Source organism: Harmonia axyridis, chromosome 4 (assembly GCF_914767665.1).
Source record: "Harmonia axyridis chromosome 4, icHarAxyr1.1, whole genome shotgun sequence".
Taxonomy (NCBI): domain Eukaryota; kingdom Metazoa; phylum Arthropoda; class Insecta; order Coleoptera; family Coccinellidae; genus Harmonia; species Harmonia axyridis.
Genome location: NC_059504.1, coordinates 10,093,245 through 10,110,549, shown reverse-complemented (window position 1 = coordinate 10,110,549; position 17,305 = coordinate 10,093,245). Strand labels below are relative to the sequence as shown.

The 17,305-nt window shown below is 33.9% G+C and overlaps 1 protein-coding gene across 1 annotated transcript in view; it reads left to right on the top strand.

The window, feature by feature from the left end:
- Positions 1-17,305, top strand: part of LOC123678954 (basement membrane-specific heparan sulfate proteoglycan core protein-like) — a 308,827-nt gene that overhangs the window by 285,052 nt on the left and 6,470 nt on the right. The window contains exons 47-73 of the mRNA XM_045616232.1: positions 88-369; positions 427-632; positions 910-1,138; positions 1,224-1,388; positions 1,468-1,661; positions 1,773-2,052; positions 2,166-2,607; positions 3,893-4,153; positions 4,937-5,088; positions 5,301-5,475; positions 5,976-6,127; positions 7,592-7,992; positions 8,075-8,337; positions 8,602-9,010; positions 9,074-9,240; positions 9,814-9,945; positions 10,003-10,197; positions 10,563-10,823; positions 11,010-11,264; positions 12,685-12,822; positions 14,216-14,488; positions 14,679-14,833; positions 14,916-15,138; positions 15,199-15,381; positions 15,738-15,887; positions 16,013-16,234; positions 16,328-16,633. Coding sequence (XP_045472188.1) covers positions 88-369; positions 427-632; positions 910-1,138; positions 1,224-1,388; positions 1,468-1,661; positions 1,773-2,052; positions 2,166-2,607; positions 3,893-4,153; positions 4,937-5,088; positions 5,301-5,475; positions 5,976-6,127; positions 7,592-7,992; positions 8,075-8,337; positions 8,602-9,010; positions 9,074-9,240; positions 9,814-9,945; positions 10,003-10,197; positions 10,563-10,823; positions 11,010-11,264; positions 12,685-12,822; positions 14,216-14,488; positions 14,679-14,833; positions 14,916-15,138; positions 15,199-15,381; positions 15,738-15,887; positions 16,013-16,234; positions 16,328-16,633 — 6,271 coding nt within the window. The remainder of the gene's footprint in view (positions 1-87; positions 370-426; positions 633-909; positions 1,139-1,223; positions 1,389-1,467; positions 1,662-1,772; positions 2,053-2,165; positions 2,608-3,892; positions 4,154-4,936; positions 5,089-5,300; positions 5,476-5,975; positions 6,128-7,591; positions 7,993-8,074; positions 8,338-8,601; positions 9,011-9,073; positions 9,241-9,813; positions 9,946-10,002; positions 10,198-10,562; positions 10,824-11,009; positions 11,265-12,684; positions 12,823-14,215; positions 14,489-14,678; positions 14,834-14,915; positions 15,139-15,198; positions 15,382-15,737; positions 15,888-16,012; positions 16,235-16,327; positions 16,634-17,305) is intronic.

Genomic DNA, 17,305 nt, shown 5'->3' with positions numbered 1-17,305 from the left:
TTGAATAGTTATTCTTCTGAAATACACTCATTCCATCTGATCTTAGAAAAGTTTAATGTTTATTCATTTAAAAAATTAATTTTTCAGCTAAGCTCCGCATTTACCAGCTCGACCAATGACTTCAGCATCGTTAATATTGATGATAGAGATTTAGCTATTACTGATGGCATTCGATTAGACTCTCAAACACGTCAGATCCTCTACTCTTCATTCGAATCTCCGAATGTATTCTATTGGTCTCTGCCTCCAAGATATCTTGGAAATAAGTTAACTTCTTACGGAGGTTTCATCAAGTACACCTTAAAACACGTCCCGTTACCAGGTGGCCAAAGTTCAAGAAATTCGGCAGCCGATGTTCAACTGATAAGCGTAGGCTCATTTTTTTTCTCGTAATATCCATATCTACAAAATATTTTATAATTTTAGAAAAACCACATCGATTTATTGTACTATGCTAAGGAACAAACCCTACCTAGTAATACTGCCCAAACATTTGTTGTTCCATTGTTGGAACAATACTGGCAAAGAAGTGACGGTCAGGTAGCTGACAGAGAACATTTCTTGATGGCATTGGCAGACTTGAAGGCAATTTATATTAAAGCAACCTACACTACGAATACAAAGGAAGCAGCGTAAGTTTTGTCATTCTTTTCTTATGTTTATTTTTTTGAATTTGTTTTTCTTATTCATCATAAACTTTGTGATTTATTATAATTATACAAGACTGAATGAAAAATCGAGATTTAGAAGGAATAGAAAACATCAATTGTTTCAAAAAGAAGGAAATGAAGAGCAAAACTATTCGAAATACAAAGCACAAAAAAAAATAGAAAACAAAAATTTCAAATTATTCGCCTCCACTAAATGTCTTTCTCTTGCTTTACCTGAATATTTGTTTTTGAATCACAGACTTGTATCGGTATCTTTGGACACTGCAAATGTTCGCAATACTGGATTACCAGATAGAGCATCTGCGGTTGAACAGTGCTACTGTCCTGAAGGATACAGAGGTTCATCTTGTGAAGATTGTGCACATGGATATACTCGTGGTGTTAGTGGATTGTATCTGGGTACTTGTGAACCTTGTAACTGCAATGGAAACTCAAATGAATGTAATCCAGAGACAGGAGAATGTATTGTGAGTTTTTTCCTAGATTGGTTTATTTGTTCATCACAACATAAAAAAATTTAACTAAACATTTCTCTACTTCTTAAATTCGCAGAATTGCAGAAATCATACAACAGGAAGATATTGTGAGAGATGCCTACCAGGCTATGAAGGAGATCCTCAAAAAGGAATACCCTGCAGGTACAGAGAAGGTGGTTGTCAATGTGATCCAAAAGGCTCATTATCAAATGAGTGCTATAATGGAGTATGCAATTGTAAAGTGAGTAAAAAAAAATTACAAAATATACTGTAAAATGTAACTTTTTCAATAAACCATGAATATTCTGAAAAAATTGCAGCAAAACGTTCAAGGAAACTTGTGTGATAGATGTCGTCCTGGTACCTTTGGTTTAAGTTCCTCTAATTTAGAAGGTTGCCAATCATGCTTCTGCTCTGGTGTAGCAAGTGAATGCAGTGCCAGTAACTTATTCGTTGAACAAATCCCTACGCAAATCTTAGACCAAAATAATCATGGATTCTCTCTTACTGATCAGTGAGTAATATTTCATTCATTAAAGAGATATGTGATTCTCATTCATAAATCAAATTGACATACAACAAAATTGATGAATACTACTTATTTATTAATTTATTGTTTTTGCAGAAACTTACAGAGGAGAATAACCGACAATTTCCAATTCAATTTTGCCATCAACGAAATATCCTACATGTTTGGCCCTGGTGATTCTAGATTATACTGGTCCATGCCTCAAATTCTCACAGGAAATCAAATACGATCATATGGTGGTAAATTAGAGTTCCGTCAAAGATTCGATGAATACGGTCGAGGTAGACCTATACAAGATCAAGATGTTATAATAATTGGTGATAAGCTGACTATTTATTGGACGAATCCAGTTCCTCTGATTCCTAACATTCAAAATGTGAGTCGATAAATAGATTCTTTTCATTATATGAAGTAAAATAGTATTCTTCATGCGATTTTCAGAAAATCTTTGTTTGATTTATATTAATTAATCTTTTCGCCAATTTCCAGAAAGTCTCTGTTGCACTGAATACTTCCCAGAATTGGCAGCGTTTAGATCAATCTACAGGTCCAAGACCAGCATCTCGAGAAGACATCATGATTGCCTTATCAAATATCAGAGAAATACTCGTCAGAGCTCAACCGACTGACTCGACTCAGTCATCGTCAATTAGTGATGTACTTTTGGACACTGCCATTGAAGCTAGCACAACTAAGGGAACAGCAATGAACGTTGAGATGTGTCGTTGTCCTTTGGGCTACGAAGGAAGTTCTTGTGAATCATGTGTTCTGGGATACTACAGAGATGTGAATGATCTTAATGCCGGACCTCTTGGATCATGCGTGGCATGTCCTTGCACTGAAAATGCTCATGGATGCAGTCTAGGTCCTGACAATTATGTTGTCTGTCATTGTACTCAAGGTTACACTGGCACTAGATGTGAAAACTATGGTGAGTAGTGACATTATTTATTTATTGCCTTGAATATATATAAACAATAATGAACAGATTTACTAAGTTATAAAACTATGAATTTTTATTTATTTCAAAATTCAATGAAGCTCAGAAATATTTCCTCTTAAAAAAAGAATTACGTACAGATTATAGTAACAAAAAAAATTGCAAATCACTATTAAGTCTGCAACTATGCCATTTTGTAATTGATAGCTGTTTCAGTGGTGGCCAAAAGAAAGATATCTCAAAACCTAATACTGTGATAAAGTATCAACTATTATCTTCACTCTCAAGTACACAATACCGTCATTTCTTTTCAAAACAACATCACAATTGAATTCTTCTTACATTTCTGTAATAATAAAGAGTATTAATATATATTTAATTGAAAAATCACCTATAGGTCTCATCAGCTCAAACTTACTCTTAACAGTCAACAGTTTTAATTCTTTTTCAGTTATAAATTTTTTATAACATTATGAAAAATTGTGTAAATTTGACTGCATTAACTTTACCTCTATTTTGGGTCAAAATATTTTATTGTTATACAAAGAAGTTATCCCCAAAATTCCGAAAAAACTGAAAAAAGTTACATTGCAATATTGTATTGGTGGATGAATAATTGAAAACCTTGAAAAACATATTTTGATCATTTACATATTTTCAAAAATACATAAATCTGTTTTTTGGCAATTGCTTGATTTAAAGTGTCTGATTTGAATTTACATTGTTTAATTGCTTTGCTTCTTTGAATTGGCAATCCTGATAATTACAGATATTTCTGAATTTTCCATTAAAAGCATGTTTGAACCGAATGACTTGCATGAAAGATTATTTTCTGATGGACTAATAGAAAATTTAATTGGAAATAATAATCCAGTTATGCAGTTTTCAATGAATGCAATGATAATGCGATCACATGGGTAAAGGATAACAAAATACACATCTGTGAATTCTCTTGTTAATTAAGGATCTCCGGTGATAAGAACTTGTTATTGAAATTTTCTTTAGATACTTTGTCAAAAAAATTTATTCTACTTAGTTGATTCACAAACTTATTCCACATATTTCTTCGTTTTTGGTTTAAAAAATAATTATGAAAATTGTCGCAAAAATTATACCTCGTATTCTTTTTTGTTGTTTTCACTTCCCACTAAAAATGTTCATAGGTACATATTATGACAAATATCAATCTGAAACGGGGAGAATAAAGAAAAAGATCATTTGAGTCAATGGTATCCACTGTAGTGGCATATCTTTCATCTTTTTTTAATTAATGAAGGTGTAAAAATCGAGATGACGCCACAAAATGTAGTCAAACCGGAAGGTCAAAAGATAACATTTACTTGTAACTACACACATCCGGACTTCTTACTGTTGAGTGTTATGGAATATGGAGTAATCAGGAAAATAACCCATGAGCCATTCATCACATGGATCTCTACAGTCGACTGCAGTCCTCACATTGTCCAATGCCAGCTTCGAACAAGGGAAAATAACATTGTTGGCTTGATTTCAACATTGATAAAGCCGCTCAAAATAGGTTTGACTATGTTTTTAGATCAAGAAGGCTTTTGTTTTAAAATACTTATGTATATTGTCCACCGTAGACAGGCAGAGTATCTAAAAATATATATGTACGTAAATCAGTGTGATAGAAATGTACCTATTTGTGCAGTAAATCTAATATGTATGTGGTAGCCACACATCTTTCCTGTGAAAGAAGAAACACCAATGAGAAAAAATTTCTTCTTTTACGCATTTTATGTGTACACTTTCAATTTCTAAATGTCTTCACCCAACTGTTCGAAAAATTCTCTAACAACATACATAATTGCTTCAGAATACCATCATCTCTTTCTGTACTAACTTGTTGAACTAACATAGGTATAGTGGAGTGAAATCAATGGTACCTCTTATAGTCGAGTATTTATGGAGTATACTATTGACATCGTTATTCATTTCTGTTATATCGATGTGTCCAAGACATTATTACATTTGCCTTAGAAATTAATTAACAAATTTAGAACCAATATTCCTATGGATTGGAATCAAAATTCAATTTACTAATATCTTGGGACTCTTACGAAATGTGATTATCAAACACAATATTTTAAATTGATCATGGTATTTCATATACAGATATTGATGCTAATGTTTATTTCAATTAGAAATTTGAAAAATTGTTAGTGATGATCACATTTTGCGACATTCATAATATGTCATTCAAAATTAATGGAAATAAATCTAAATTGTATGGCGATTAGTTTTGGGTATATGAATTTTCATTGAAAGAACTGTTAATCATTTTTTTTTATTATTACAGGTGAGCCAAATAACACAGATTCCAACAATGATTCCTCAAATAAACCTCAAGTAACCATCAATGTGACTGTTACTGCTCCAAATATAAGGATCTTTGAAATTGGAAGCACACTGCGTCTTAATTGTTCAGCTATATCTTATAGAACACAATCTGTAAGTTTTATGACATTGCCTTATTGTCTATTGAAATCATTTAATTGTCGAACCAAGAAACATGTAAAATAAAAACTGTTCAATGTTAAATTGCTAAGGGTATAAGAATATGATTCCATTGATCTGCATCCCATAGTAGATGCTCTTGTTAATATTTAAATTTCCTTTCCTCTGTTTCTCCTCATCCATTTGATATATTTCAATTTTTTCAGCCTGCCCAGATACACTGGAGCAAAGATGGTGGACCTCTACCAGAAACTGCAATCGATGATGGCAGAGGTTTTCTTATCATTACTAACTTGAAAGTCTCTGACTCAGGCAGATATATTTGTGAAGCTCAGGATGGTTACTCTATTGTTACAAAGGATTTCACTGTTACTGTAGGCAGTAAGTAATTATTTGATTTAAGGTAAATCGAAAATAAAATCACTCAAAAATTTCCCTTTTTTTCATGCCTTTCTCAGAAATTTCACCTTCTGCATTGAACAATTCAGGTAAATGTTCATTCTTGAAAGATCAAATACAGATATTTAGCTTTAAATAGTATAAATCATCAGAATTCAGGAGTTTAATCTATTCGTTTTTGGTCACGGAGAGAGCTATTGTCGCTTTATTATAATTTTTCGTTGAAGGTCTTGCTTGTTTGGCTGAGTTGCTTTAATGAGTAAGTTCATAACAGTTTGGCAACTTATGTTTGCCTGCCATTTCGAGTTAGGTAGACCAGTTCACAGAAAATGCTCAAAACAAATTGAACGCAGATCTCTAGGGAAAAATTGATGCTTGCGTAAGGGGTTAAGATCCTAAAAATATTGAGCTTCTCAAAGTGGATATATTTTAGAAAATAGTTGGGAACAATTTTTTAAATCTAAATTTATATATTTTTTCAGCTTCACCACCATCCCGTCCTAGAGTTGTGGTCAATAATCCTTATGTGGATGTCAAAGAGGGACAAAGAGTAGAAGTTCAATGCGCCGCATCTGGAAATCCTACCCCCAATTTCATCCTTCAACGTTCAGATAATCAATTATTGAATCCCAAGGTAAATTATCTCTCAAATCTAATATCTACTCTTCACTCGCATATTTTGTTAATTGACCAAATAAGGGATTTGTCCTGTGATCTCATGAATGCAATTCATTTCTTAGTATCAGGGGTGTGAATAAGTCTTTCCCGTTTTTTGTAAGAGATGGCGCCACCAATACTGTGCGAGTATTTAATGGTTACATATGTCATAATCAAAGCTTATTCATCTGTCAACAATTCCACACTAACACATTAGTTGAAATTTTTTCGCATCATAAATTTTTGAAATCGTGAAAATGTCGAAATTTGAGCCGAGTCGACGTCATTTGCGGGAAGTTTCACTTTATTGGTTCAATTTGAAGAAATCTGCTGCCGAGGCGCATCGGTTGCTTCAGGAAGCTTATGGAGAAGGTTGTGTCGATGATTCAAGTGTTCGCGGATGGTTTCGACGCTTCAAAAGTGGCGATTTCGACGTGGAAGACAAGGAGCGTTCCGGGCGGCTGCAAATCTTTGAAGATCAAGAATTGGCGACTTTGCTTGATGAAGATTCGTGTCAAACGCAAGAAGAACTTGCTGAAGCATTGGGAGTTGACCGAACAACCATTTCCAAGCGTTTGAAAGCCATGGGAATGATCCAAAAGCAAGGAAATTGGGTGCCGTACGAACTGAAGCTGAGAGACGTCGAACGGCGTTTTTTCACTTGCGAACAGTTGCTTCAGCGACATAAAAGAAAGGGTTTTCTGCATCGTATCGTGACTGGCGATGAAAAGTGGATCCGTTACGATAATCCGAAGCGAAGAAAATCATGGGGACTACCCGGCCATGCATCATCATCGACGGCCAAGCCAAATATTCATGGCGCCAAGCTCATGCTCTGTATATGGTGGGACCAGCTAGGTGTGGTTTACTATGAGCTTCTGAAACCGAATGAAAGGATCACAGGCGAGGTCTATCGACGACAATTGATGCGTTTGAGCCGCGCACTGCGAGAAAAACGGCCACAATACTCCGACAGGCACGACTAAGTTATTTTGCAACATGACAATGCTCGCCCACATGTTGCACAGCCGGTGAAAACATACTTAGAAACGCTCAAATGGGAAGTCCTACCCCACCCGCCGTATAGTCCAGACATTGCTCCGTCTGATTACCATCTCTTCAGATCGATGACGCATGGCCTGGCTGACCAGCACTTCCATTCCTACGAGGAAGCCAAAAAATGGGTGGATGACTGGATAGAAGCTAAACCGGTCGAATTTTTTCGCAACGGGATTCGTATGTTGCCAGAAAGATGGGGAAAAGTTGTAGCTAGCGATGGCCAATACTTTCAATAATTCATTTGTAACCATTTTTTCACAATAAAGGCTCAAAATTTGAAAAAAAACGGGAAAGACTTATTCACACACCTGATATGTAAGCAAATCTTCGCTGAATTAACTTTCATGTATAATTTCTTGATTGCTTTTTATCTTATCTTTAGCACTATTTTGAACATGGCGTCTTCAGAATCGACCAAGCAACATTATCAGATGCTGGACGATACAACTGCATTGCAGAAAATTCTTATGGATCTGACACTGCTACATTTGATGTATATGTGAGAGTAGTCGATCTAGTTCGAGTAACTATTGAACCAAACTCCTTAAGAGTTTCCTCAGGCCAATCATTCACTCTCAGGTGTCTAGCTCAAAACTACCAAAATGTTAGATGGAGCAAAGAGAATGGTCGTTTACCATACAATACAAGAGATGAAGGTGGATACCTCGTAGTATCAGATGCAAAACCACAAGATAGTGGAATCTATGTCTGTACTATTACTGACACTACTACTGGATCTTCTGGTCGAGGCTCAGCAGTCGTCGAAGTTGTTGAAAGTGAAGGGTAAAAATACTATCATATACATCAATACATTTATATACATATACATTATGGGATATTATATTCATTGGACATTAATTTCCAGTGAGTTTCCGACAGTTAGGATAGCACCAGAGACACTCAGTATCACCCACGGGTCATCAGCAGAATTAAGATGTGATGCATATGGTTCACCAACACCAACAATTCAATGGACTAGAGTAGATAGAGAATTGAGTGAACACGCTGAACAGATCGGTTCTGTCTTGTACATAAGGAATGCTGACGAGAGAGATATTGGAACTTATGTTTGTGTAGCTGTTAACAGCAAAGGATTAACAAGAGCTCATGCAACTGTCACAGTCACCAGTGAGTTTTTTACGCATATTTATTGACATTTTGAAAATATCATAAATATGATATTTTGCGTTGCTCAAGGAAGTTATAAACCGTTATGTATATGCAGTATTTTATTTTAATTTTTTCTACTTTTCTCACAAGAGGAACAGAAGAAATAATTATATTTTCAATAGAACAAATCATTTTCGACAAGAGTTCTCCTAGTTCAATTAACCTATAAATTAATTTTGAATATTAATGAATTATATATTGAAATGTATCACTCATCCTTAGGAGGCATGGTTCCAATCGTTAGAATATATCCCAATGCGACCCAAAACGTTATCGAAGGACACAATTTAGACCTGGAATGTATAACAGAAGGTGGAACACCCGCCAGAATAACTTGGGGCCGCAGAAATGGTTTTCCACTTGGAAGAGACGTTGAACAACTTCAAAGAGGAACTCTCAGATTCAATAGAATATCCAAGAATGATGAAGGAGAATACATTTGTACTGCAGAAAACGAAGCTGGAACTGTATCTGCATTAGCCAGCATCTATGTTCAATCCCCTCCAAGAATTCGAATTGAGCCTAATGAAAAAGTAATTTACAGAAGAGTTGGAGAACCTCTTAGAATTCAATGTTTTGCTAGCGGAACACCATCACCCTATGTGGCATGGAATAAATATTCCTCACCAGCGTAAGTTTTTATTTTCATTTGGAATTATTTCATTCTATTCACTTTTTGAAATTCTTATTGAAGGCCTGAACTATTTACACAAACAAGAGATTCTGCTGTGCTCGAATTCAGACAGCTATCAAGAAATGACGAAGGCGTTTATATTTGCCAGGCAACTAGTGACTCAGGAACTACTCAATCTCAGATTCAACTATTTGTAGATTATCTACCAACAAGGGGAGATATAACAGGTAAGTTTCATCTGATACACTTCTTATGACTTTAGTGTTCAATCATGACATTAATATTATATTTTGATCTTTCATTAATCATAAAAAGGCAATCGTAGTCATAAGGGTAAGTTATTTTATATTGATAATTGTTTTGAATAATTCAATATTTGATTTCAATTTAACAAATCGAGCAAAATCTCATCTCCGTAATTTTGAAAACGAAGATTCCTGAATCTTTATTTTAGATTTCTCTCCAATACATTTGTTTTTCCACTATTTTAATCATATTTTTTCTTTTTTTTTGAACTATATTAAATTGGACTTCTAGTCTAGTATGTAGACTACTACATATTAAATGGTTCTGCATAAATATATTATATTTTGCATCGTTTCTAGAACATACATTTTAAAAATGCCATAAGTGTCATGAGTGTGATACGTAGAAATTAGCCTTTTCTGAAAGTGGTACAATAAATTTTATGTTTAATCGACCAAGTGAATATAATTTTTTGACAGATTAGTATAAATTTGTACAAAAGTATAAACTGTCTTAAATTGTCTAGAACTGATCACTTCATCAATATCTTCCAGGTGAAGATGCCACCTCAGGTAATGGCTACAAAGATTTGATTTCCCCAGGAAATGAGAAAGACTTCAATAAATATACAGCCGCTGAAGGAACCCAAGCTGAATTGAGATGTTCTTTTGCTACTCTGAATAATGGTAAATGGTGTTATCCAAAAGAATAACAATTGCAGCTTTTACACTTTCATTTTACAGGAGGTTTAGATCAAGTGGACACCAAATGGGTTAGAGCAAATAATGCACCATTACCCGAAAATGCCTTTGTACGTGGAGAAATATTGTTTATTGATAATGTGCAAGAATCAGCTAAAGGTTTATACAGTTGTTTGGGTACTAGAAGATCAACAGGACAGTTGCTGTTCACTCTAAATGCTTATTTGGATGTCATCTGTAAGTTTCTATTTCTATTAATAATTTTCACTGAAAATTAAAAATTATTTCTTTTCTTTATTTCTATTATTCAAGCCATTGTTAAAGGACATTGAATTAATAAATTGGTCTGATAAATTAGGAAACGCTGAAAAGCAAATGTGTAATTTTATTATCATTTGATCATTAAATACTCAAAATCGTTCTATTTCACAATTTTAGTTTTTTTTTCTACAATTTCACAATATTATGGAAATGAATTTTCTAAGTTAATTGTTTCATATTGAAAATTATATTTAATAAGTTTCAATATTTCACTCTATTTCTTCAGAAAAAATAATAAACTCCTGTGTAGTTTTCTCTAACGTGATCACTTTACATTCAAGCACCTCCAAATATAACACTGGAACCAAAAAGACAAATAGTTCACCCTGGAGCTGACGCCTACATTCAGTGCAGTGCTACTGGCCAACAACCTATCACAATAACATGGTCTCCTATGGGTCGTGAATTCCCATCTTCAGTTAATGTCAGAAATGGTCTTCTACAATTCAATAACATCAAACTCAGTGATGCTGGAAGATATCGTTGCACAGCAGTCAATTCTGCGGGTGAAGCAGATGCTGTTGCAGATGTTTTTGTACAAGGTATGCATTTTGAAGATACATATGTAAGGAGTTTCTGCAATGTATCAGGATCATTTATGATATAATAATATGAAATAACGATAATAGTTCTTGATTGTACATACAACTTCAAAAAAGTAATAATTTTGCTTATACGATAGCAAACTCAATTTTTATTTGCTAATTCATTGAAATCTTATTTTTCAGAAACTAGATATAGACCATCAATTACAGCTGTAAACAAAACTCCTGTCGCTCCTGTTGGCACTTCGGTTACATTACAATGTCGCATTGATAACAGCACAAATATTCAGTGGTCAAAGGATAATGACGAACTATCACAAAATACTTACATAACCCCCGAAAGAAACTTAAGAATTGATAATGTTCAGTTATCGAACGAAGGAAGGTATTACTGTAGCGATGGATATACAAGAGATTTTGTCGATCTGAGAGTTACAGGTAAGGTTTCAATCCAATTAGATTTATATTAATAAAATCAGACAATATTTTCAAATGAACTAGGCATACCTATATGAGTGCTCCTTGGTATTGTAAGAATTTGCATAAAATTTTAATAATTGCATGTTATGCGGCCGCGATGTCAAATGCACTAGTTTATGTACAAGGTGTAATGCAACATATAAGAGGATTTTTAGGCATCGACAGAATTTTTTTAAATACAGGGTTTCCTAAATTGGAGGTGCAAACAAAAATGAGAGATTCCTTGTATAATTTAAAGAAAAAAAATCCTATGAACATGGTCCCGCAAACGCTTTGTTTTCAAGATAGTGGGTCTTTCTAGTAGTCCTATTTTATTGTGAGAATTATACGAATTTATCGAATCTTTATGAATCATTGGTGCAGACAGAGCAAAATAAGCACTAAAACTAATAATTGTTTCATTCATCACAGTTCTGCAATACCCGGATTTTCATGTTAATTTGGATTATCCTGAGAATTTCGATAGAATTGTTTGAATTTTTTCTCAAAGTCGGAGACAGATACGACAAAACTACAAGTAACCAAAAAGTTTGGTAGCAGTTTTAAGTTAATTTTTGTATTTTTTTAAATACCAGTGGTCCACCAAAAAAAAATTCTGGAAGAAAAAAATAGCGCATTGATCCAGTCATAATATCACCCTGCAGATTTGCAATCAAAATTGGCATATCAAGTGATGAAAACTATAAATTGGAAAATCTACGCCAAATTTTAGTCGAATATCTTGTGAATTGCAGATGCTATGAGAAAAAACTTGAAAAAAAAATCAAACTTCGACACCCTGTATCTTGGAAACAAACAGTTTGTAAGCCCATGTTTATAAGACTTTTTTTCTTAAAATGTTTTAAGAAATCTCTCATTTTCTCATACGTAAGACCAATAATTCGCGACCACAATCATCGGCAAACGCTCAGCATGTAATTATTAATAATATATACCTACCTTAAGTGTAACATACTAAAATTTTAGTGAATTTTATTGATACATAGGTGTGCCAAGTCTTTTACTTTATATTTACCTAAATTAATCAGTTCTCATTCAATTGAAAATTGTCTACAAAATTGATCGAGGCTTTCTTGGTTTTTTGTTATGAAAAAATTGTTTCAATACACTCCACAGTCGTTCCAGAAATAGAAATATCTTGATTTATTTGTGTCTCAAGATTCTAGATACATAGAGATATACCAAATTCTGAGTAGCATGTCTATCACTCCAGTTTACTTAAGTAGAATTTTCACTGAAAAACTCCAATTTTCGAAGAATTCAAAGATAAAAGAACATATTCTTCTTTTTTTTTTTGAGTACCTACATGTTTCAACTTTTTTTTTAAAGCGTTGAGATAAAGAAGAATTTTTTATTATTATTATTGTGTGTATATCAGATGCGCTATGGGGTTGTTTGCCTGGCAAATGGCAATGTAGTGATTTCAACTGTATATCATACAAGAAGTTCTGCGATGGGAGATATGATTGCTCTGATGGCAGCGATGAACGGGATTGCAACCCAAGATATCGACGGGGTTTGTTTATTGATAAATGCTCTTTTATGTTTTTTTAGGCTAGATATTCTTTTCGTGTATCCTGTCTTGTATTCCATGTGGTGCTGGGAATGTTCTTCGTAAGCGTGGGAAAACCACATTACTTGCAGTAATGGGGATGTAGCAATTATTCATTGAGATTTAAGACTTCTTTTTTTATATGCAAGTCTGTTTGGTATACCGTTCCATCCCACTAATTTGCTGCAAGTATCAGGGAACCTTTCATCTGTTTTTCAAACCATGAAACTTTTGTAAATGATGTAAATTTTTTTAATTTGTTGTTTGATACTACAAACGACTTAGTCTATAACATAAACATGATGTTCTTGTGCTTAAACTATCTATATCATATATACGTATATTTCTTTGTGAGAAAATATCATCTCAATTTTTTGGTTCACTGTTACCTTCAAGAAATTTTTGAAACTAATACAAAAATTAGCCATCTAAGGCGGAAGAGGTAGAAATTTATAGGATCTGGTGCAACATTTGATCATCCATCACGTTTATTTGGTGGTTATGATATTTCAGTAGCTCATATACTTCTTATTTTAACTTTCTACAAGAACTTTGGTTCATTAATCAAATCATATAATTCTCTAATATTCAAACTCACTTATATATTGATTTTTTTTCATTAAATTTACAATTCCTGTACATACATTTAGAGGGTGCATCAATATAATTTCGAATTCACCATTAAAAAATCATAAATGAGATGATTTTTTCTATGTGATAGCTTTCTTTATTTCTTGGAGGAAAATTCGGTGTAACAGTGCGTTTAGAAGGCTCAAATCTGTCTCATAAGTATGACTCGCACAATAACTGGCTCAATGATGGGACTCATCTTTGAGCGTCTTGAGAATCAGATTTGCGTCATCCAAACACGCCTTTACAGTGGAATAAGCTGTGACATTATCATGAATAGGAACTTTTAGATTGAAGTTCAAGCTTTTCTAACAAAAATCATCATCTGAAGTGTTGTATTTATCGTATATGCTTCAATAGAATGTATTATCATGTCCTCTTTCTGACTTGAAAATGTAAATATTTGAATTCTATAGATTTTACTAATATTAATATGGAGCTTTCTATTACTTCGAATTTCCTATTCGAGCTGTTTTCGTTCATCATTATGGGTTATTCTCTGATTGGAATATCATCTGAACCCATTTTGTCATCTGGTGAAAATTTTGACATCTTCTGAAACAAATTTTTCTTCCAGTTAAGAAATTATTCTATTTTACCAAACCAAGCCGCCTATGGACTCCAGAATATGTCAAAACATTCTGTAAAGGCCTATTAGTTTTTTCTTCACTTGGGCTTGCTCACATTTAATTTATTAAAAGTGTCTAATTATGCATGATTTTTACAGTAACACAACCACAAATACAACCCACTTTGCACATTTCACCTGCTGAAAGAGAGTATCGTATTGGAGAAGATATTGATATACACTGTCAAAGTAATCAGCCAGGTGCAATCACAACTTGGTCGAAACCATCTGGGTGGTTGGATGACAATGTACAAAGTGTTGGCGGTACTTTAAGAATTTCGAGACTGAAACAAGAAAATGCAGGAGTTTATAGATGTGAAGCACAAGGTTATCATGGTGTTTATCATAAAGATTACAACCTTAAAATAATCGGTAAGTGTATTTGTGGAATATTGAATCAAAATCAAGCAATAATAATAATTTTGGATGAAAAAACCCATCTGATGAAATATCCTTTTGTTAACCAGTATATCACCTATGAATTTAAGACTAAAATCGAAGGACAAAACTTGTAATCTACAGCTGAAACGATATCCAACTTATAACATATTTTTCTTTACAGAAGATAACTCTCAATCTCCAGCTGATATTGAAACTAAAATTGCTCCTAAGGGATCTGGTGTCGTACTAGAATGTAGAACAAACCTTCAAGAACCAATTCATTATGTGTGGTCTAAAGCTGGTGGAGAGTTACCAAGATACATTGACCCATACTCGGTAAAGAAAATTATAAAATATCTCCGTGGGATTATATTATCTCTCCCTATTATCAATCTAAATGATCTATTTTTTTTTACAGAGAACTATTCAATTGAACGACCTATCAAGTGCTGATGCTGGGGCTTACCTGTGCTCTGCGAAAGATAATTACAGATCTGTTGAAGTTCCAGTTATTCTTGTCATAACTGGTATTGTTCCTTACTTTTCACAAGCTCCTGTTAGTTACATAGCCCTGCCAACGCTAATGGATCCATACATACAATTTAGTTTTGAAATATCTTTCAAACCAGAAAGAGAAGATGGTGGGTACAATAATATATAGTAGATAGTCATTTGAATTAATTCTCAAATTATTTGGGTAGGTTTGATTCTTTACAATGGAAACAAGCAAGGTGAACGTGGAGGCGATTTCATTTCACTTTCTTTGGTAGAGGGAGTTCCAGTGTTTAAATATAATTTGGGTTACTCTGCCACTACAATCAAGAGTATCCCAATATCTATTGGTCAATGGCATACAGTGAAGATTGTTAGAAACAGGAAGAAAGGTTGGTTGTCATCAATTTTACTTGAAATGCGATATTTTTTGCTTTACTATATAATGACCGATTGTGATCTTCTTTCTTGGCCCTACTAGAGACATCTCAAGAGAAATCTCATGATATATCCAGTTTTCAAATTCTTAAAATGGAAACACTTGTCTTGCTTTCAATCACATTACTTTTTATTCTCCTTCTCCATATCATCGTTCATCATTTACTCCTGGAAAAAAATCATCTGAAGTGAGTTGATGAATCCAACAGCGACAATTTGTTTTTACCTGGTGATTAGCAAGTCAATAGATTTATTGAATTGGGAACAATTTGTAATATTCATATAATATATTATAATATTGTGTTTTCAGTTACCATGTATGTCGATGGAAAAGGACCTCATACAGCTATTGCAGATGGAAAATACATTGGCTTGGACCTTACAGAAAATCTATACTTAGGAGGAGTACCAAGGTTCGACAGAATCTCACCTGAAGTTGAAATGGATACAGGATTTGTGGGTTAGTTTGTACCCATCGTTAATCATGCATAAATGAATTTTTGATTTCAATTTTACTGAAAAATATGTTAAAACAAGTGTAATTTATTTTTCTACTTGTTATGATATTAATATTTATTTGAACAGGATGCATTAGTAGATTCAAGATGGGACATGCTGTCCAAGATATTCTCAGAGACGCCATTGAAAAAGAGGGAGTAACTAACTGTGAGACATGTTCAGAAAATCGTTGTCAGAATAAAGGTGTTTGCCAAGAATCACTAACGAATGAAGGATATGTATGCATTTGTCATTCCGGCTTCAGCGGAGCAACATGTAATAAACCTAAAGGCGAAGCATGTTCTCCATGTAAGTCATTCATTAAGAACGTTTATATAAATGCTATTCATATAAGGAGGGAGAAGTCATTTCGAATACTTATAATACAATAATATGTTTTAGATTCATGTGGTGTTGGAAGATGTGTCGAGAATGAAGTAGGCTTTGAGTGCATGTGTCCTATGGGTAAAACTGGTTCACGCTGTGAAAGAGAAATCCAAATAACTCAACCCGCATTCAATAAGGATGCTTTTATTTCATATAATGTACCAAAACAGAGACGTCTGAAATATTCCTTGAAATTCAAACCCAACAGTACAGATGATGGAGTGTTGCTCTATTGTGGAGAAACTGAGGAAGGTTTTGGTGATTTTGCAAGTTTGGCAATGAAGGATCGGCATGTAGAGTTCAGATTCGATGTTGGTAATGGTGAGTATTAATACTGTACAGAATCAGAAATGATATAACTTGAAAAAACGAGTACAATTGTATAAAGATAATATAGTAGGAAAATTATTCTGAGAGGATAGTACTGTCAGAATATTCACTCGAAATTAGGTTAAAATTGCATGTCATAATATTACAGGCCCAGCATGGGGAATTTTGTTATTATCTCTACCTCAAGCCGAATGATCAAGATGAAACAAAACCTGCTTTAATCCGTCTCTGTCTTTTCTTAGATAGTTCATAAAACTGCCTAAAAAAAATCTTGGATGAATTTCTTGACACTATCGCTACTCCTTCTTAGATGTGGATCTCAGAAAAGGAGCACAAATTCCTTTCTTTGGCACAGAACCTGTGGTATAGGTAAATGTACCAATAAGACAGAGTTTCAGAAAAAAAAAAACCTCTAGAGAAAAACTGTGGGGATATCTTCCTGGGTTGGATCATTCCAAAAACTTCTTTCGAAACTTTGATACTGCGAGATCTAAGAAATTTCTGGATCTTAACAAGAATATGCTACACTTCCCCACTGAATTTCTCACAAGGCATTATCGTCTTAGGAAGCACCTCATGATAATGAGTCTAGCAAAAAACGATGAGTGCAGATTCTGTGGGGAGGAGGATGAAACTCCGTATCACCTAGTGACGGAATGTCTC